This window comes from Grampus griseus (genome assembly GCF_964374135.1).
Source record: "Grampus griseus genome assembly, chromosome: 10".
NCBI classification, from domain to species: Eukaryota; Metazoa; Chordata; class Mammalia; order Artiodactyla; family Delphinidae; genus Grampus; species Grampus griseus.
The window spans coordinates 40,783,945-40,801,560 of record NC_139004.1 but is presented as its reverse complement, the minus strand read 5'-3'; the positions used below and the strand labels follow the sequence as shown (position 1 = coordinate 40,801,560).

The window sequence follows — 17,616 nt, the reverse complement described above, 5'->3', positions numbered from 1 at the left end:
TGGAGGCACAAGAGTCAAGGAAGGCAAATTCCACAGGGCATGACTGTAGTAGATTTGCAAAGGAGAGAATTCATTGGAGGTCTCTTAGACCCACCCCACCCCCTTCTCCTTCCACACCCCCTGCAAAGGAGTACGGGCAGCCACGAGGTCAGCAAGCTACATGCAGAGGACTCCCAGGCTGGACGAATGAATGAATGAATAAATAAGGAGAAGCAATTAGAACAAAAAAGCATACAGGAATTCCCAGATTGAAAGCTGAGCTCCACCGGAAAAACAAAACAGAAATGGAAACACTTGATTTTCCATATTTCCTTCACACTTTCTAAAGGAGTTCCCCACTCCCTGTGATAAGCTTATTAATTCATGCTGACTTTTTCTCATTCAGCTTCCCCATGACGACGTGATATCCCAGTAAATTATACCAGGTTCAGGAAAGCAATCCTATGGGCTCTCTCATCTGCTCCAAAAATAAATGTCATCAAGTCAGTATTTAAGAGCATGAAGTGGTCTCTGAATGGCTACATCCTGACATCCAGCTTGTTTCGGAGAACAATCTGGGATGAGGTCTTCCCGAGAAGCTACCCATGCAAGGTAACGCCCACTAACTGGAAAGGAAATTGATGAAAGGACCCTTGAGAAAAATAGGTTATAAATAAAAGAGAGAAACCAGCAGTTAAACCACAGACATTCTCTTGCCATTTTAAAAAATCATCTCCTTATTTTTATGAAGATCAGATAGCAAAATAAAGCCCATGGCTCTCAAATATAATTCCATCACTAATACAGCAGCCTATTTGTCATTTCCTGGGGGGAGCCATACTCAGAACAGAGCTGGCTAGGTAAGTCACTGTAATTCCCACAATGAGAACCTAGGAGCTATCTCACCACACGTACAGGGTATTATAAATGTCACTGTGAAATCACAGCTCGGTTAAAGCCTGTCATCCATCCCTCTTCTGTTACTCACCATCACACAGAGCTCTAGCAAAAGATCCATTCAAACAGTGCATCTCAGACTTACATTATCAGCAGACACTGCTTTAATTAGCAGTGGTTTTCAAAAGACTGGATGGCTTCGAGAACTTCGTGTGAACCATAAGGTATAAATCTGGATCCTCATCAGTTTCACTTTACTCTTCACCTCCCCGCCCTGGGTTCTAACAGGCACAGCCCTCATTTTTTCTTCAAGGGAAAAGAAAAATCATAAGGGTGACTAGGATTTTGCCATTCGTGTGCAATCTACTTTTTCCCCAACCTCAGTGATGCAAAAGGGACTAAAATTAGAGTTGCAAAAGAGACTAAAATTAGAGTTGCAAAGGGACCAAGTTATCTGTGTCAGGCACACTGCAGGGAGCAGCGAGAACTACAAAAGGGAATGAATACGCCCTAAACAAACCATCTTAGAAATAACATTTAAAACACAGAGCTCATATTTTCTAAATTGTTATTCCCGATGAAAATAAAGTGTCCCCTTTATTTTATGTTATATCGTAAGAAAATAGAACGCCTTATTTCGATAATATCTCAATATTAGTATTGAGGCATTTACATGCTTCCTTCTCCATCTATTCCATAATTTTCCTGCATGATTCAGTCCTCAAATCTTCTCAAATCTTTGTCATTTCTCACTTCTCAGTGAAAACATCGAAAATATATGCAATTCAATGCGTGAGTACTGAACTGTGAACGTCCTACTGCAAGGAAGTTTTAATCTAATCACAAGGGCTTCTGTTTCACATTTTACATTCGGTCAGTGACGACATAAAAATATTAACGATTTCAATGTTTGTATAAAGAGGCATTGTTTGGTATGGCAAGGATTTAATCAGCACACAGCCAAAGGGTATTTTTCTACAGACTCATAAAGTTTTAGACAGAGTAGCAATCTTGGAAAATCCAACCCAGCCTCTCACCTTGTAAATAAGGACACCAAAGGTTAAGTGATTTGTCAAAAACCACACAAACAACTTTCCCACCAATACTGGTCCTAGACTCAAATACAACATGCTTTTCACCACACCAGATGGCACTTAGGAAGAGGGAAGAAGGCCTCTTCTTTGGAATAAGAAGTCTTCAGCACCATACAATCACACACACACACACGCACACACACACACACACACACACAGAGGCATAGGTTCTCTGTTCTGATTTTCATAGATATGGTAGGATGGTCCTCAGAACACCTGCATGCCCTCTCTTACCCTAACTCATCATTTTCCCAGTCTCACCTCATTCTGCAATGATGCCCATTAAGACTCTATTCCCACTGCTTAGTGGATTTCCCATTGATTCCTGTGATCCACCACCGTCATGGCATCTCGTCTCTTCCCTCCTTTTTTTATTTCATGCTACATATTCTTCAGGAATTTTTAAACCTTTGTTACTAACTCTATGGAGAGGAGGACAGAGAGAGCTTAGAGTGGGATTATTTCTTATGAAAGAGTGCTTTCAGAGCCATTATTTAGTTTTTCACTTTGATCTGCCAAACGATCAGGATTCACGGTTACTCTTTGCAACTATGCATCTTCAGCCAGGGTGAAACCAGACTCTTCTTACTACTCATAATGCTTGAGGGCTGTTTCAGTGCTTTGGAGAGCATGTCTTAATCAATGAACTCCTGAATACCTGGTACAGACTGATCAAGCCTGTATCCCCTTTACTGAGTTCTCAGAGAGTTCTTATCCCCATAAGTCATGGGAACAACGTAACTGATCTCACTAAAAATTCAGAAGTGACACTGAGCTCAGAAATTCAGAGAACCCTAGTTCTGAGTTTCCTGTTTGCCTTCCAGTCGAGGGATGCTTACTGAGGCATTTACTATAAAATCGTGTTCATTACCGCCCATCTGTTTCTTGAAAATAATTATTTCCACAGAGTATGCTGGGTGTCAACTTATTACAGAGCTCTGGCCCTCTCTGGAGAAAAGGGAATAGTGAATTCAAAATATACTGATGACGAATGGGCTATCTTGGCAGGGGTGCCAAATAGGGGTATAGAATGCATAGTAGGCACCACAGACATGCCCGAGAGACCAGCAGCATTTTTAGAGATGCCCAAATGCCTACCAAGCTCCATGATGGTGCCACCCATAAAAACAAACGAGCCAGCAGCATGGAGGAGTTAAGGTTTGGGAACAAATTAACTCACATCCTCTACCATCAAAATGATCAGACACAATGGACATCCAAGGCAACTTTCTCAGTAAAATCCAGAACATAGCAAGAGTCATTGATCCACTGTTACAAATGCGAAGAAATGGAAGAAAGTTTTCAAAATAAATAATCAAATGTCAAAGAAAAGGAGATGTCACATTGTTCATTCATTTGTTTTCATTTCCCTTCATTTTGGTCATCACCAAAATTAGTTTATTAAGGATTTAAGGCAATCAATTATGATATAAAGATAGAGAGATTCAGTACCTTACCTCCAGAGAATTACAACCCTAAATTTACCATTTATTGTATTATGTGATGCTATCTTGTCTGGAATTATGTATAGATCAGAAACAACACTCAAGCTATACTGAAAATAATCTCTAGATAACTCACCAAAAACATCAGCAGTATACACTTTTTTTTTTCAGGTATGTCAGCACCTACTGAGTACCTGTTACCAGGGACCCTAGTTAGATACAGTTAGAAAAATAGATATATAGATGTTGGTTTGAAGCCTTGGGAGCTTGCTGGGTGAAATTTGAAATTGGTCCCCATGCAGGGAGGGCAAGGAGAGACTGGAGAAGAGGCAGATACTCCGGATTGGTGGGTAGCAGGTTTAATAAGCAGGGAACTTATATACCAGGCTTGTCTCGGGCATCAGCAAGAGGCGTGGATCCCCTGGATCGCTTGCCAGAACCTTAAGAGTTTATAGAGCGGTCGTAACTGGGTTCAGTCAGATGGTACCACCCAGCTGGTCTCAGCATCACGTTCCTCTCAAGGCTGCATCCTTGGAACAGCTCCCACGGTGGGAACTGTGGGCAGAATGCACATTCTAAGGACAGGGGAGGGGTGAGGAGATTTCCACTGCCCGGGTCCTTCTCTTGGGTCAACCAGAGGTCATGTCCTCCCCATAACCTCCTCCAACAGTAGACATTTATAATGAAATGAAATATGTTACTGCATAAAATGCTTTACAACTGTTCCCATTGCTAAGACATTCTGATGGGTAATTATAATCTTGCTGTCCCTAGTCTATGTGAGAAAAAATAATTTGGAATGTTTTTGTTTTGTACACTTAGAATACGTCTAAGCTACTAAAACTTACCATTATTCTTTTATAATCTACTAACAAATAATCAAAACAATAATCTCCTTGATGGCCAAGACTTTCTTTATCATGCATGTTCTGCTGCAGCCCTTAGTACCTGTCTTATTCCAACTAGGCATTCAGGAATGTGTATGGATCTGAAAGCCTCTTTTTTGTTTCCTTCTTAGGACAATCCTACCTAATAGACACTAGGTTGCATCTCTGAAGATGCTCCAAACAAAACTCAAACTTGTCATCAGTTAATAACAACAGGAATTATAACCAAAACAGCAGTTCTGTGTTTTATTTGCTAACAGATTTCTTCTTAGAAAATAATTAATTTTTTTGTATTAATGAACCTATGAATTGATAACTAAAATAACCTTAAAGTGCTACCCTTCACTGAATTACCACAGAATTTTTAAATGTATACTTTGTGTTTTTATATTTTACCCATAGTTTTTTCTTCAGTGTCTTTTCTCTTTCATTGTATTTAAAAGTGGCAGGATTCTCTTTTCCTAAAATTGAGAAGAATGCTTTTTGTGAGATTCTAAGGAAATCTGCATGGCATCAGATAAGTCTTTCACCCTCAAATTTAAAATAAGTCAAAAAAATTTTAAATATTAAAGATAGAATTTTGTTTAAAATACAAGTTTTTAGCTTCTTATGTTAGATACAACCTGTTTAAAAAAACTGTCAGAAGACAAATTTCTTTCTCAATCTCAGTTACTTTTACTCAAAAAAGCAATATTGATGATATTCAGCAACTGACTACTATGTTAATTTGCTTCTAACAAGCATCAATATAAAATGAGTTGGATGCAATACCCTTCTCATTATCATTATTTTTGTGATACTTACTGAACATTTATTGCTTGGGAGATAGAATTGTCTCTTGAGATATATTATACTAATGTGATAGAAATTATTGGACTTATGTGTGAGATCTATTTGTTCTTATCATCTTTTAGAGAAAGAAACCATTATGATGTCAGAATGCCCTGAAGTGCATGACCATTTTTACTATGTTAATACATGAATTGTTCCTTTTTGTTAAGAAATTTCAGTTGAAGATCAATGTAAGTGAAATTCTTTGATGCCTTTAATAATCTAAAAGAAAGAGTTCAGAGAGTAGTCAGAATTTCTGGCCTGAATTTTACTTATTTATTATTTACTTATTATTTATCTATTTATCTGTACAGGTAACTTCCCCAAGTACTGAACTTTATTTACTGTGTTCCCTCCCTCCCTGAGAACAGTTTCTGCTCAGTACAGATTGGATATTCTGCTGTCTTTTGATTGGCCCCAGATCTTCCTCCAGTTCTGGAAATTAATCAGAGGCCAGACCTAGGCTTCCCCTCCAGAGTAAAGTCCATGAACTCTGTGGCAGCTACTCCCTCTAAGGAGAGGATTTTGCTCATTTCTAGATTCATAGATGTGTTCCAGGTAGAGTCCGGCATGCAGAATGTGTGACCTCCCAGGCAGTGAAATTTTTATACACCAAGAGATCATTTTCACTTTTGTTCACGTGCCCCATATCCACTATGTTTATTTGCAAAACTTCCTGTAAGAGATTGCCAGGGAGCTCTAGGTCAAATTTCACGCTAATTCATAGCAACTCTTATTCGTGTTTTATTTACCCTCTATCTGGTTCCATCAAGGTTTTATAACCACTAAGCCATTATGGTTAACATATCTGAGTTTTCCCTTTACTTTGAAACGCATTTCAGCTTTCTCTTTCTACATGAACAAACCCTGGGTATGTACTTGCTAAGTAAGTCAGGCCAGGAACAGTTTGAAAACATCAGTCTCAGCTGAGGGACTTCACATACATTATAGTTTTTAATGCTCATGACAGCCTTCAAATTAGGTATTACTGCTCCCCATCAACAAGTAAGTTAACTGAGACTCAAATAGCTTAAACAAAATCCCAGTGTCCTACATTTAGAAGTTATGGAGTGAGAATTTGCACCAGATCTTTCTGACTCAAAACCCCTGGTTAGTTCTACAACAATACATGGCTTTTCAAAACAGTCAAAAAGCAAAGTAGTCTATGACCATGACATGTTTAAACAACCACCTAGAATAGAGGTCCACAGTCGATATTCAAAATGACCCAAATCCTTTAAGAAAAGGTTGTATTTTATCCAATGTATTTCTTCAAGACCTTGAAATTCTAATACACCTTAAGAGTTTTCAACCCAGTATTGTTCTTCTTTCTATCTTTCAAGAATATCACTACTAGTGCATACATCTGAACGTCAGAAATCCAAAACGATGCAGTCTCACGAGTTTAAGAAGCCATGGTCTTAAACCCAATATGGTTTTACTTTTTGCTACTTGCACTGCTTTTAAAATTAGCCGGCCCTGTTCTAACATTAACTCTGAAGCCACAGTAACTTTACAAACATAATTAGCCTCCTACACTCATCAGGTGGACCGTGAACAATACATTCTACTCTAGGTTACAGTATATTTTACGTTTGAGCAAATAGAAGTGACCACTATGTTCATTGACATTGAATTTCTTAACATCAAGGTAAAGCTACTTTTACAACTTTTATAGCCAAAAACTAAAAACTTTTTGAAGAGTGAACTTCATCCTTACACCAGAAGATCATTAACTTATTCCGTAAAACATTAAAACAGTCCATAATTCTTATATTTCCCCTGACACATATTCCTGGTATCTCTGAGAGAAACTGGGCTTTGAACATTCGTTAAACCTCATATCAGTAAAGACAATAATCTCCCAGTATTGAGACAATCACAACAAGGGCTCAAAATAAGTGGATTCTGGTTTTAAAAATGGAGATAAACCACATCATTAACTAAATCAAATCTGCCCACATTCTGGTAATGACAATGCATTAATAATTTTATTACATTGTTTTCAGTAAAGCCCTTGAAATTCATTCATTTCAAGTTTGTTGACCAGAAAAACATGGAAACATAGGCTGCCTGGTACAACTTTTCCAAACTATGACAGCCGATTTTTACTCCGTCAGTCACATCATAAAGTTGTGTTTGCAAAATCTCACCAGTCTTACCGTCAGTTTCTCCTCTAAATTCTGGTTTAATAAGCTTCCTTTTTCATGCTTTTCAAATTCCATGTTGAAAGAGAATGAGAGAGAGAGACAGAAAAAGTGAGATTCCGATTCTGTCTAGAAAACGATGTGACGTGCTTACGTGTTAGATATTGCAGGACATTCCAACTTGTGAGAGCCCAGGACACTATCAGAAAGCCCTGGCGATAATTTCTGGTTAGCTAGTGTTTCCATTTATAGATGTTCAAACCCCATAAACAGAGCACTGAAGAGAAGTCAGGCAGCTGGCCTTAGATAATGATAAATGTCACTTGATGTAACAGCAAACTCTCCAACAGGAGAATATCCCAACACGTTAGGTTACCTGAGTCAAGAAAGATGTCTGTGACAAAAAGCCACTATCAAAGAATTCATTAGTAGCCATTGCAGCACAATAAAATATACTCTAGAATATGGGCCTAATAAATCAATTTTAAAAGGACAAATGTGATGGTCATATAGCAAATATGAATCAGCCAGTCCCATTCTTCCAAATTCCAATTTGGGTCCCGGTAGTCTAGACATTTATGCATTATTTTGTAGCTCAAAACTTTAAAAAGTCACTTAAAGGGAAGTTCAAAGGCTAACTAATTAAAACTATTGAGACACACAACACATATATTCAATGGGTGTCAGTTTTATTCCATGAAAAGTGGGCAAATGATATTTAGAAACTTCAGGAAAGTGTTGTGAAAGGAAAGTGTTTTCCTTCACAAAACTGAGTTTTTCTTCATTATCCTGGCTTTTCTACTGGGAACAAAGTTATGACAGGGAAGATGAAATTCATTTTTCCAATGGAACAAATGTTCTCAGAATTCTTTAGAAAGTGTTACATGCTTGAAAGAAAATTAACTGTGTGGCATGATGGTAATTAGCTCTCCGGGGTTTTTTGTTCTTTTTTTTTTTTGCAGCAAACTACATATGCGAATGGCAATAAAACATAAAAATGGCTTTCAGAGTAAGCTAAGACTGATCTCTACGGTGGCCTAGTCTCTCAGCCTTTTCAAACATCATTTTCACAACTGTTTGTGATCGTATCTCAAATTACCTATCGGTTTTTCCTCCACTTTTAGGAAATATTTTAGAAAATGAGTTATGAGGCTCTGTCCTTTAGCGTGATTACAGCTGGTTCTCTATTGCCAGGCAGGGTTGCTCTAGAGCTTATTCTGCATCAGGATGGAAGGGCTGAGGATTCCAGAAGTGAAACATTTAGTAGAAATAAACCTAGCTAGCCCTGCTTCAGGATGAGAATTCAGAAATGGTCTATCAGACTCATGGGCCAAAGGGGCTTCCCTCTTTGGCTCACCTCTGAGATCCAGAAAGGGAATCACACATGTTGTCCTAATACGTTTGCAATAAAGTCTTATAGGCTGAATAGCAGGCAAGATTGGTATATGTCAAAATCAAGGCAAGAGTTGAAATTTTATGTGAAGGGAACTTCCAAAATCTCTCTAGGAAAAAAAAAGGCATGCTATGGCTGCAAAAGGAAACAGTTATTGCTAGTGTAATGCCGGAAGGTGAAATTCAGGATCCAGTTGGGAGTAGGGGGATGGTAGGATGCAGAGTCGGTTGGAGAAGGAGAAGATAACAGGTATAATGACAGGGACATGCCAGTGCCAGTGGGAGGGATGGAAAGTTTAATTCAACAAACATGTACTGAGTATACATAATGGGTGAAGATTACCCTAGATTCAGGCAGATTTTTAAAAAATAATGAATAAAAACAATAATAAAGTGAAAAGATACAATCTCTACTTTTCTTCCCCAACAAACTCACAATGTAAACGTGAATGTATATAAATAAGATATTATAGCACTCTTACATAGCCCAGTCCCATAGCACTCACCATGTGCCAGGAGCGGCTTTAAGACTTTCCATATATTACCTCAATTAATTCTCCAAACCACTTCTAGAAGGTAGATGCTATTCTGCCTACTTCTTTCTGGTGTTTGTTAAACACTTCTAGGTAGATACTACTATTTTCTCCGTTGTTATGAGATGAATTGTGTTCCCCAAAAAATTCATACATGGAAGTCATAACCCCCAGTCTCTCAGAATAAGATTATACTTAGAGATAGGGTCTTTACAGAGGTAATTAATTTAAGATGAAGTCATAAGGGTGGGGGCCTAATCCAATACGACTGGTGTCCCTGTAAGAAGAGGCGATTAGGACAAAGATACACACAGAGGGAAGACCATGTGAGGACACAGGGAGAAGATGGCCATCTCCAAGCCAAGGAGAGAGCCTCAGAAGAAACCAACCCTGCTGACACCTTGATCTTGGACTTCTAGCCTCCAGAACTGTGAGGAAATATATTTTTGTTCTTAAAGTCACCCAGTCTGTGACTTAACAGACTAGCAGCGCTAGCAAATTAATGCACCCATTTCATAGTTGAAAAGATAAGACAGTTACACAGCCAATAGCTGGCACTCAAGCCCCCTGGCCCAAGCACCTACCCACTGGGCACTTCAGCACCTCTGAACAAGTAATCTCATCCCAGGCACAACAGGGCAAGCGGGTCTGTAGCCCCAGCACTGTACGGTGAGGACCACTTACTCCACCTGTGTACAGAGATATGCTTAAATATATTTTACATATGTTTTAGGGACAGGGGCTTTCTTAGGTAAGATCATGCCCATGCAAAAGCCAGCCCTTGTCCACTTGCTGGTCCAACAGAAGAGATGAGCTACATGGGTCTCCTTCCTGTTCATCAGTCACGACAAACACGTCTCCTTCCCCTGACTGGAGAGACCTCTCTCCAGAGTCACGTGGCTCCATTCTCCCTTCATCCAGAGCTTCCCCAGTGACCATCTAAAATAGCAAACCCTCTGTCCACTCATTTGCCGTTTTCTCCTTCATAGCTCTTATCACCTCTGGCAGTCTATTATTTCACAGGATATTTGAAGTTTATACATATCTAACATTTATTTGCAGTTCATCTCTCCTACTACTGTATAAGCACCAGAGGGTGCTTTATTCACCACTTTATCCAGGCACTTAGAACATAATAAGAACTAAATAAAGAATTTGTAAAAGAAAGAGGGCAGGAATGAGAGGAAGGAAAGAAAAAAGCAAAGAAGGAAAGAGGGAGGAAGGGAAGGAGGGGAAACGAGGGAAATGTATCAAATGGATGTGACAAGACATTTAATGAACTATTATTTAAAAGACTTTTGGTAGGAAACACAGGAATAAAATGCATGTTTATCCAACGCAAATCATACTATAGATGAATACAATATGGATTGCTCACTGATCTTACTCAAAACACTAACCATTAGAGTAAAGGAGAAATAAGTAGACTCAGGAAGCAGGAAGAATTGAATTTATTTGCAGATTCTGCCAATTTCTAGTTGGGTCACTTTGAGCAAATTAATTCTCAGAATTTCAGTGCCCTCTCCCTTTAATAAAGGGATGATATCAACCTCTTAATGTTGTGACAAAAATTAAAATATGGTAACAGGTGCAAAGAACTTCACACAGTGTCTGCCATCAAGCAGGTTCTGGGTGAAAGTGCGTGCCATTATTTCCCCGGGCTTCGTGAAGTTTATCTAGGAAAAAAAGTTCACTTCAAAGATAGTATCAAAGTCCTAACAAATGTGGCAAAAAAATTAACAGAGAGAATGGGAGAAAATATTTGCAAATCATTTATCTGATAAGAGACTTGTATCCAGAATACATAAAGAACTCTTACAACTCAACAATAAAAAAAGACAAATAAACCCAATTTTTGAAACGGGCAAAGGATATGAATACACATTTCTCCAAAGAAGACAAACAAATGTCCAACATGCACAAGAAAAGCTGTTCAACAAAATTGTGATTAAGGAACCCAAATCAAAGCCACAATGAGACAGCATTTTGTACCCATTAGGATGGCTAAAAGCAAAACAGACAGTAACAAGCATTGGCAAGGATGTGGGTAAAAGAAAGCCTTGTACATTGCTGGTGGTTACAAAGTGGAACAATTACATTAGAAAACAGTGTGGGAGTCCCTCAAACCTTATATACAGAGTTACAATATTATCCAAAAATTCTACGTCTAGGTATATACCTAAAAGTTTTGTATATGTTCATACAAAAATTTGTAAAAAAATGTTCATGATAGCATTATTCATAATAGTCAAAAAGTGAAAACATAAATGTCTATCAACACATGAAAGGGGATATATCATACAGAAGCATATTACTCAGCAATAAAAGGAATGAAGTATTGATACATGCAGCAATGTGGATGAACCTTGAAGTGAAAGAAGCTAGTCACAAAAAGTCACATATTACGATTCATTTATATGAAACGTCCAGAATAGGAAAATCCATAGAAATAGATAATGGTTGCCAGAGGTTGAGGGGAAAAAGCAGACTGTGGAGTGACTGCTGGTGGGTAGGGATGGGGTTTTTGAGGGTGATGAAAATATTCTGAAATTAGATAATGATGATGACTACATAACTCTGGATATGCTAAAAAGCACTTAATTGTATGTATACTTTGAAAGAATGAATGTTATGGTATGTGACTGAAGGTATTATTTAAAAAAAAAAAAAGAGGAAGATCTATAATTCCTTTCTAAGATGGGAATTTATGATTTTTCCCCAGGAATATAATATGAGCAACGGGTCGCTCCAAACAGGAAATTAAAATCTACTCTACGGTAGGCCAGCAAGAATTTCATTCAAAAGTGAAACAAATGACCCTCAGCAAATGATATTCGCTTCAAGGCACTGCCACCTCACTCCATTCCTTTGCATCATCACCATATGCCTTGCGGGGCTGGGGAAATCCCAGCTGCTCAGGTTTTGTGCTCATATTCAAAAACTGGGGGAAAGTAGAATTTGCAGCCATTAAAATGACTTGTTCACCTACTGGATCCAAGAGTTAAATATAGTTTTGTTTTGTTTAGTTTAATAGTGGTAACTTCCCCCACACCTGCCATTGAAAGAATCTTTCATCTCCACAACAAAAGCACAGATAAACGCTCTGCTGCTGAAATGTCACAAGGTAGGTAGACACCCACGAGATGTGAAAAACAAATGCTGTCTTCTTTTTAAAAGAATGACATGTCTGCAGAGCATGGTGTAGACAGCTGAAGATCTTCCTCATTGTATGTGCCAAGGATAAATATCTTTTTATCAAGATAGGATCCTCTTCTGAGACAAGGAACACCTTTTATATGGGTTTCTTATCATTCTACACAGCATTTCCCAGACATGGGTCCTACGTGCTCTCCACAGTCAAGTCAGAAGCCCATGTAACCCCACACCCATTTAGTAGTGATCCAGGACACTGCACTCAGCACATGCCTCCAGGTGCCATATCCTGTCCCAAGAACCACCCGCGTCCCACCCCAGGGCTGTGTTTCCTGTGGCACTCAAACACCAAATGCAATTCCTACTACACCCAGTGCTGAGAACTTATCTCACTCAAACAGCTAACTTTGGACCTGTTGGCGTTGCTTTTGGTTCAAAATGTATGCCTATGTCTCTAGGAGGCTCTGTTTGATGGTCCAATGGGATGAGGGGGAGGAGTGACAGTGACAGAGACTGGCCCCCAGAATTCCCTGGTTTTTCCCAGCATGCCTGCCTGAGTCTGTTTATCAGCTTTGGCCACTGTGAACCCTCAGGCAGCAGTTGTGAACTCTTATTCTAGAAAATCCTTCTGACTCTTATCTTCCGGTCTGTCTGTGCATCTGGCAAATAGGCAAAGACCCAAAGACTTTAACCTCCCACTGTCACCATTTGTAAGCCCCTTTATGGCTTCTGCAGGCCAGAGGTACATGCCCATAGCTTGTGAAAAGATAATGTCTACAGAGGAATTCCTTAAAGTTGAATTTGTCACTATGTAATAAACATTTTTTATAAGTGGAAGCTGCCAGGTGGACACAAAAGCAAACCCCAAAATATCATTATATGATAATTATGATAATGACAGCTTAACAAATTTGTACCTTTGTAATTACCAGTCTTCAATGAAACACAAACCTTTTCTACTGGAATATGATATTTTTGACTTCTGATACTATTTGATCCCTTATTTTGGTTCTGGGCCAATTTTTTAAATGATTCTAGGCAACACATTTTAGTCAATGGAAGGAAAAGAATATTTTCTTTACAAAATCACCTTTGATGGTAGAGCATTTGTTTGGAGCATTAGAAAATATTTCAATTAAGCGAGAGCTGTGAGAACTTTGAAAAGTGTTATCTTTTTTAATGTGTGCAACTGAAAAATGCAATTCTTTTATCAAAACTTATTGAAAAATAAAATGAGAGGTTTTTAAAACAAACACTAACACCAATCAACACTGACAAGAGCAATGATTCTAATATGAAATGAAATCCTTATCTCCAGAGCCTGTAACACATAAGCTGAAAAAATTCAGCCCGGGATCCAAGTCCAGGAAGTTTCGTTTTCTGAACTGTGCTATACTCAGCACCTACAATATACATTATTTATACAGTATATATATATATATATATATATATATATATACACACACACACATATATATATACATACACACACACATATATAGTATATACACTATATTTACCTATACACAAATATTTATATATACAAAAATATATACGCTATATGTGCAGGTCTTCTGAATAGTAAATACACTTCCCAGTACTCAGTTAGTGTCTCTCTCTCTCTCTCTCTCTCTCTCTCTCTCTCTCACACACACACACACACACACACCATTGCTGTCTCAGGAGTGAAGACAACAGCCAGGTTAAATTAACAAGATTTCAGGAAAAAGGATTCAAAGATGAAAGCCTTTACTTTTTGAATATTAGAATTCCAGTGTGTGTTTCTCACGTCAGAAAGGAGTTCTGGATTTAAGTTTTCCTGTGTCTTTGCAGCTAAGCAAAGCAATGAGATTTTACACCATCACTCGCTTCTCCCCTAACCCCAGCAGCTTAGCTGTTGTTGTGTGGACATGACAAATCACTTTGCCCCCAAAGTCACGGCTCCGGGCCCTTTGACAGCGTGCATATACCCAGGATATACTTTCAGCTTTATCAGTGGAAACTGAAACACGTTCCAAGGCAGTGTGCCCTTATACAGAAAGAATGCTTACCTTTCAACTGACTTGGAAGCAGCCTGCAGGACGGCCATCCATCAGGGAGGTCACCGGCCACATTCCCCGAGCAGCTGACCCTGTCAGTCTTTGGAAAATACTGTTTACTCTGTAACTAATGCTGGATCCCAGGCAGAAGATACAGAAACAAAATTTTAAAAGAGTTAGGCGTAAACCTCATCCCCACTAGGACCTCTTCATGAAAACAGGAGTTGCGAAGTTTCCCCAGATGATTTCTTAATACGAAAGTCTCAGCAGTTCTGGAGATTTGGAGTCGAGCATTGAAAAGTTTTGCAGCACAGCAAACTATCTACTTTTTAGTGTACTGATGAAAATTCTTTAAGCTTCCCTACGGACATAAGTGATAGACAAGTAAAAGGTTACTAGAATGGAGTTTTCTCTTCTGTTTATTTTGATTAGATTTTTAAAAATAAGATTGAAAGTCCTCCTGAAATGAAATGCCAATTGTTCCAGAGAAAATAGGTCAGAATTATACAAAGGGGAGCCCGTGACAGACTGAACAAACCCCACAGTCAGGCAGGGCATTTGCCTTGAGATCCAGCCACCAGGAAATACCCAGAGGGGCAGACTGTTGGTTCACCAACTGGCCTTGACACTCACGGCGAGGAGAAAGAGTCAGACACTCCAGACTGGCAGGTGGCAGATTAAATAAGCAAGGGAACTTCCATGTGAGGCTTGTCTTGGGTGACGACAAGACAAGCAGATCTCCATACCTGCCCACCGGAATTTTATTTTATTATTTTATTTTTATTTTTTTAACATCTTTATTAGAGTATAATTTCTTTACAACGGAGTATCAGTTTCTGCTTTATAACAAAGTGAATCAGTTATACATATACATATGTTCCCATATCTCTTCCCTCTTGCATCTCCCTCCCTCCCACCCTCCCTATCCCACCCATCTAGGTGGTCACAAAGCAGCAAGCTGATCTCCCTGTGCTATGTGGCTACTTCCCACCAGCTATCTATTTGGTAGCATATATATGTCCATGCGACTCTCTCACTTTCTCCCAGCTTACACTTCCCCCTCCCTGTATCCTCAAGCCCATTCTCTAGTAGGTCTGCATCTTTATTCCCGTCTTGTCCCTAGGTTCTTCTCACCATTTTCTTTTTCTTTTTTTTTTTTTTTAGATTCCATATATATGTGTTAGCATACAGTATTTGTTTTTCTCTTTCTGACTTACTTCACTCTGTATGACAGTCTCTAGGTCCATCTACCTCACTACAAATAACTCAGTTTTGTTCCTTTTTATGGCTGAGTAATATTCCATTGTATATATGTGCCACATCTTCTTTATCCATTCATCTGTTGATGGACACTTAGGTTGTTCCATGTCCTGGATACTGTAAATAGAGCTGCAATGAACATTGTGGTACATGACTCTTTTTGAATTATGGTTTTCTCAGGGTATATGCCCAGTAGTTGGATTGCTGGGTTGTATGGTAGTTTTATTTTTAGTTTTTTAAGGAACCTCCGTACTGTTCTCCATAGAGGTTGTATCAATTTACTTCCCACCAACAGTGCAACAGGGTTCCCTTTTCTCCACACCCTCTCCAGCATTTATTGTTTGTAGATTTTTTGATGATGGCCACTCTAACCAGTGTGAGATGATATATCTTTGTAGTTTTGATTTGCATTTCTCCAATGATTAATGATGTTGAGCATTCTTTCATGTGTCTGTTTGCAATCTGTATATCTTCTTTGGAGAAATGTCTATGTAACTATTCTGCCCATATTTGGATTGGGTTGTTTGTGTTTTTGATATTGAGCTGCATGAGTTGCTTATATATTTTGAAGATTAATCCTTTGTCAGTTGCTTCATTTGCAAATATTTTCTCCCATTCTGATGGTTGTCTTTTTGTCTTGTTTTATGGTTTCCTTTGCTGTGCAAAAGCTTTGAAGTTTTATTCGGTCCCATTTGTTTATTTTTGGTTTTATTTCCATTTCTCTAGGAGGTGGATAAAAAAGGATCTTGCTGTGATTTATGTCATAGAGTGTTCTGCCTATGTTTTCCTCTAAGAGTTTGATGGTGTCTGGCCTTACATTTAGGTCTTTAATTCATTTTGAGTTTATTTTTGTGTATGGTGTTAGGGAGTGTTCTAATTTCATTCTTTTACATGTAGCTGTCCAGTTTTCCCAGCACCACTTATCGAAGAGGCTGTCTTTTCTCCACTGTATATTCTTGCCTCCTTTATCAAAGATAAGGTGACCATATGTGCGTGGGTTTATCTCTGGGCTTTCTATCCTTTACAATTGATTTGTATTTCTGTTTTTGTGCCAGTACCATATTGTCTTGATTACAGAAGCTTTGTAGTACAGTCTGAAGTCAGGGAGCCTGATTCCTCTAGCTCCGTTTTTCCTTCTCAAGATTGCTTTGGCTATTCGGGGTCTTTTGTGTTTCCACACAAATTGTGAAATTTTTGTTCTAGTTCTGTGAAAAATGCCAATGGTAGTTGGGTAGGGATTGCATTGAATCTGTATATTGCTTTGGGTAGTAGAGTTATTTTCACAGTTTTCATTCTTCTAATCCAAGAACATGGTATATCTCTCCATCTATTTGTATCACCTTTAATTTCTTTCATCAGTGTCTTATATTTTTCTGCATACAGGTCTTTTGTATCCTTAGGTAGGTTTATTCCTAGGCGTTTTATTCTTTTTGTTGCAATGGTAAATGGGAGTGTTTTCTTAATTGCACTTTCAGATTTTTCATCATTATTGTATAGGAATGCAAGAGATTTCTGTGCATTAATTTTGTATCCTGCTACTTTACCAAATTCATTGATTAGCTCTAGTAGTTTTCCGGTAGAATCTTTAGGATTCTCTATATATAGTATCATGTCATCTGCAAACAGTGACAGGTGTACTTCTTCTTTTCCAATTTGGATTCCCTTTATTTCCATTTCTTCTCTGATTTCTGTGGCTAAAACTTCCAAAATTATGTTGAATAATAGTGGTGAGAGTGGGCAACCTTGCCTTGTTCCTGATCTTAGTGGAAATGGTTTCAGCTTTTCACCATTGAGGACAATGTTGGCTGTGGGTTTTTCATATATGGCCTTTATTATATTGAGGAAAGTTCCCTCTATGCCTACTTTCTGGAGGGTTTTTATCATAAATGAGTGTTGAATTTTGTCAAAAGCTTTCTCTGCATCCTTTGAGATAATCATATGGTTTTACTCCTTCAATTT

At 38.5% G+C, this 17,616-nt stretch overlaps 1 protein-coding gene across 18 annotated transcripts in view; it reads right to left on the bottom strand.

The window, feature by feature from the left end:
• The window catches only part of MLIP (muscular LMNA interacting protein), a 293,069-nt gene extending 285,600 nt beyond the window's left edge, over window positions 1-7,469 (bottom strand). For all 18 annotated transcript variants that reach the window (XR_014297251.1, XM_082662662.1, XM_082662676.1 and 15 more), the window contains exon 1: window positions 7,296-7,469. Coding sequence is in view for 17 of the 18 variants with exons in the window: in XM_082662662.1 (XP_082518788.1) it covers window positions 7,296-7,358 (63 nt within the window). In the remaining variant the exon portion in view is untranslated. The remainder of the gene's footprint in view (window positions 1-7,295) is intronic.
• Window positions 7,470-17,616: the final 10,147 nt, after the last annotated feature.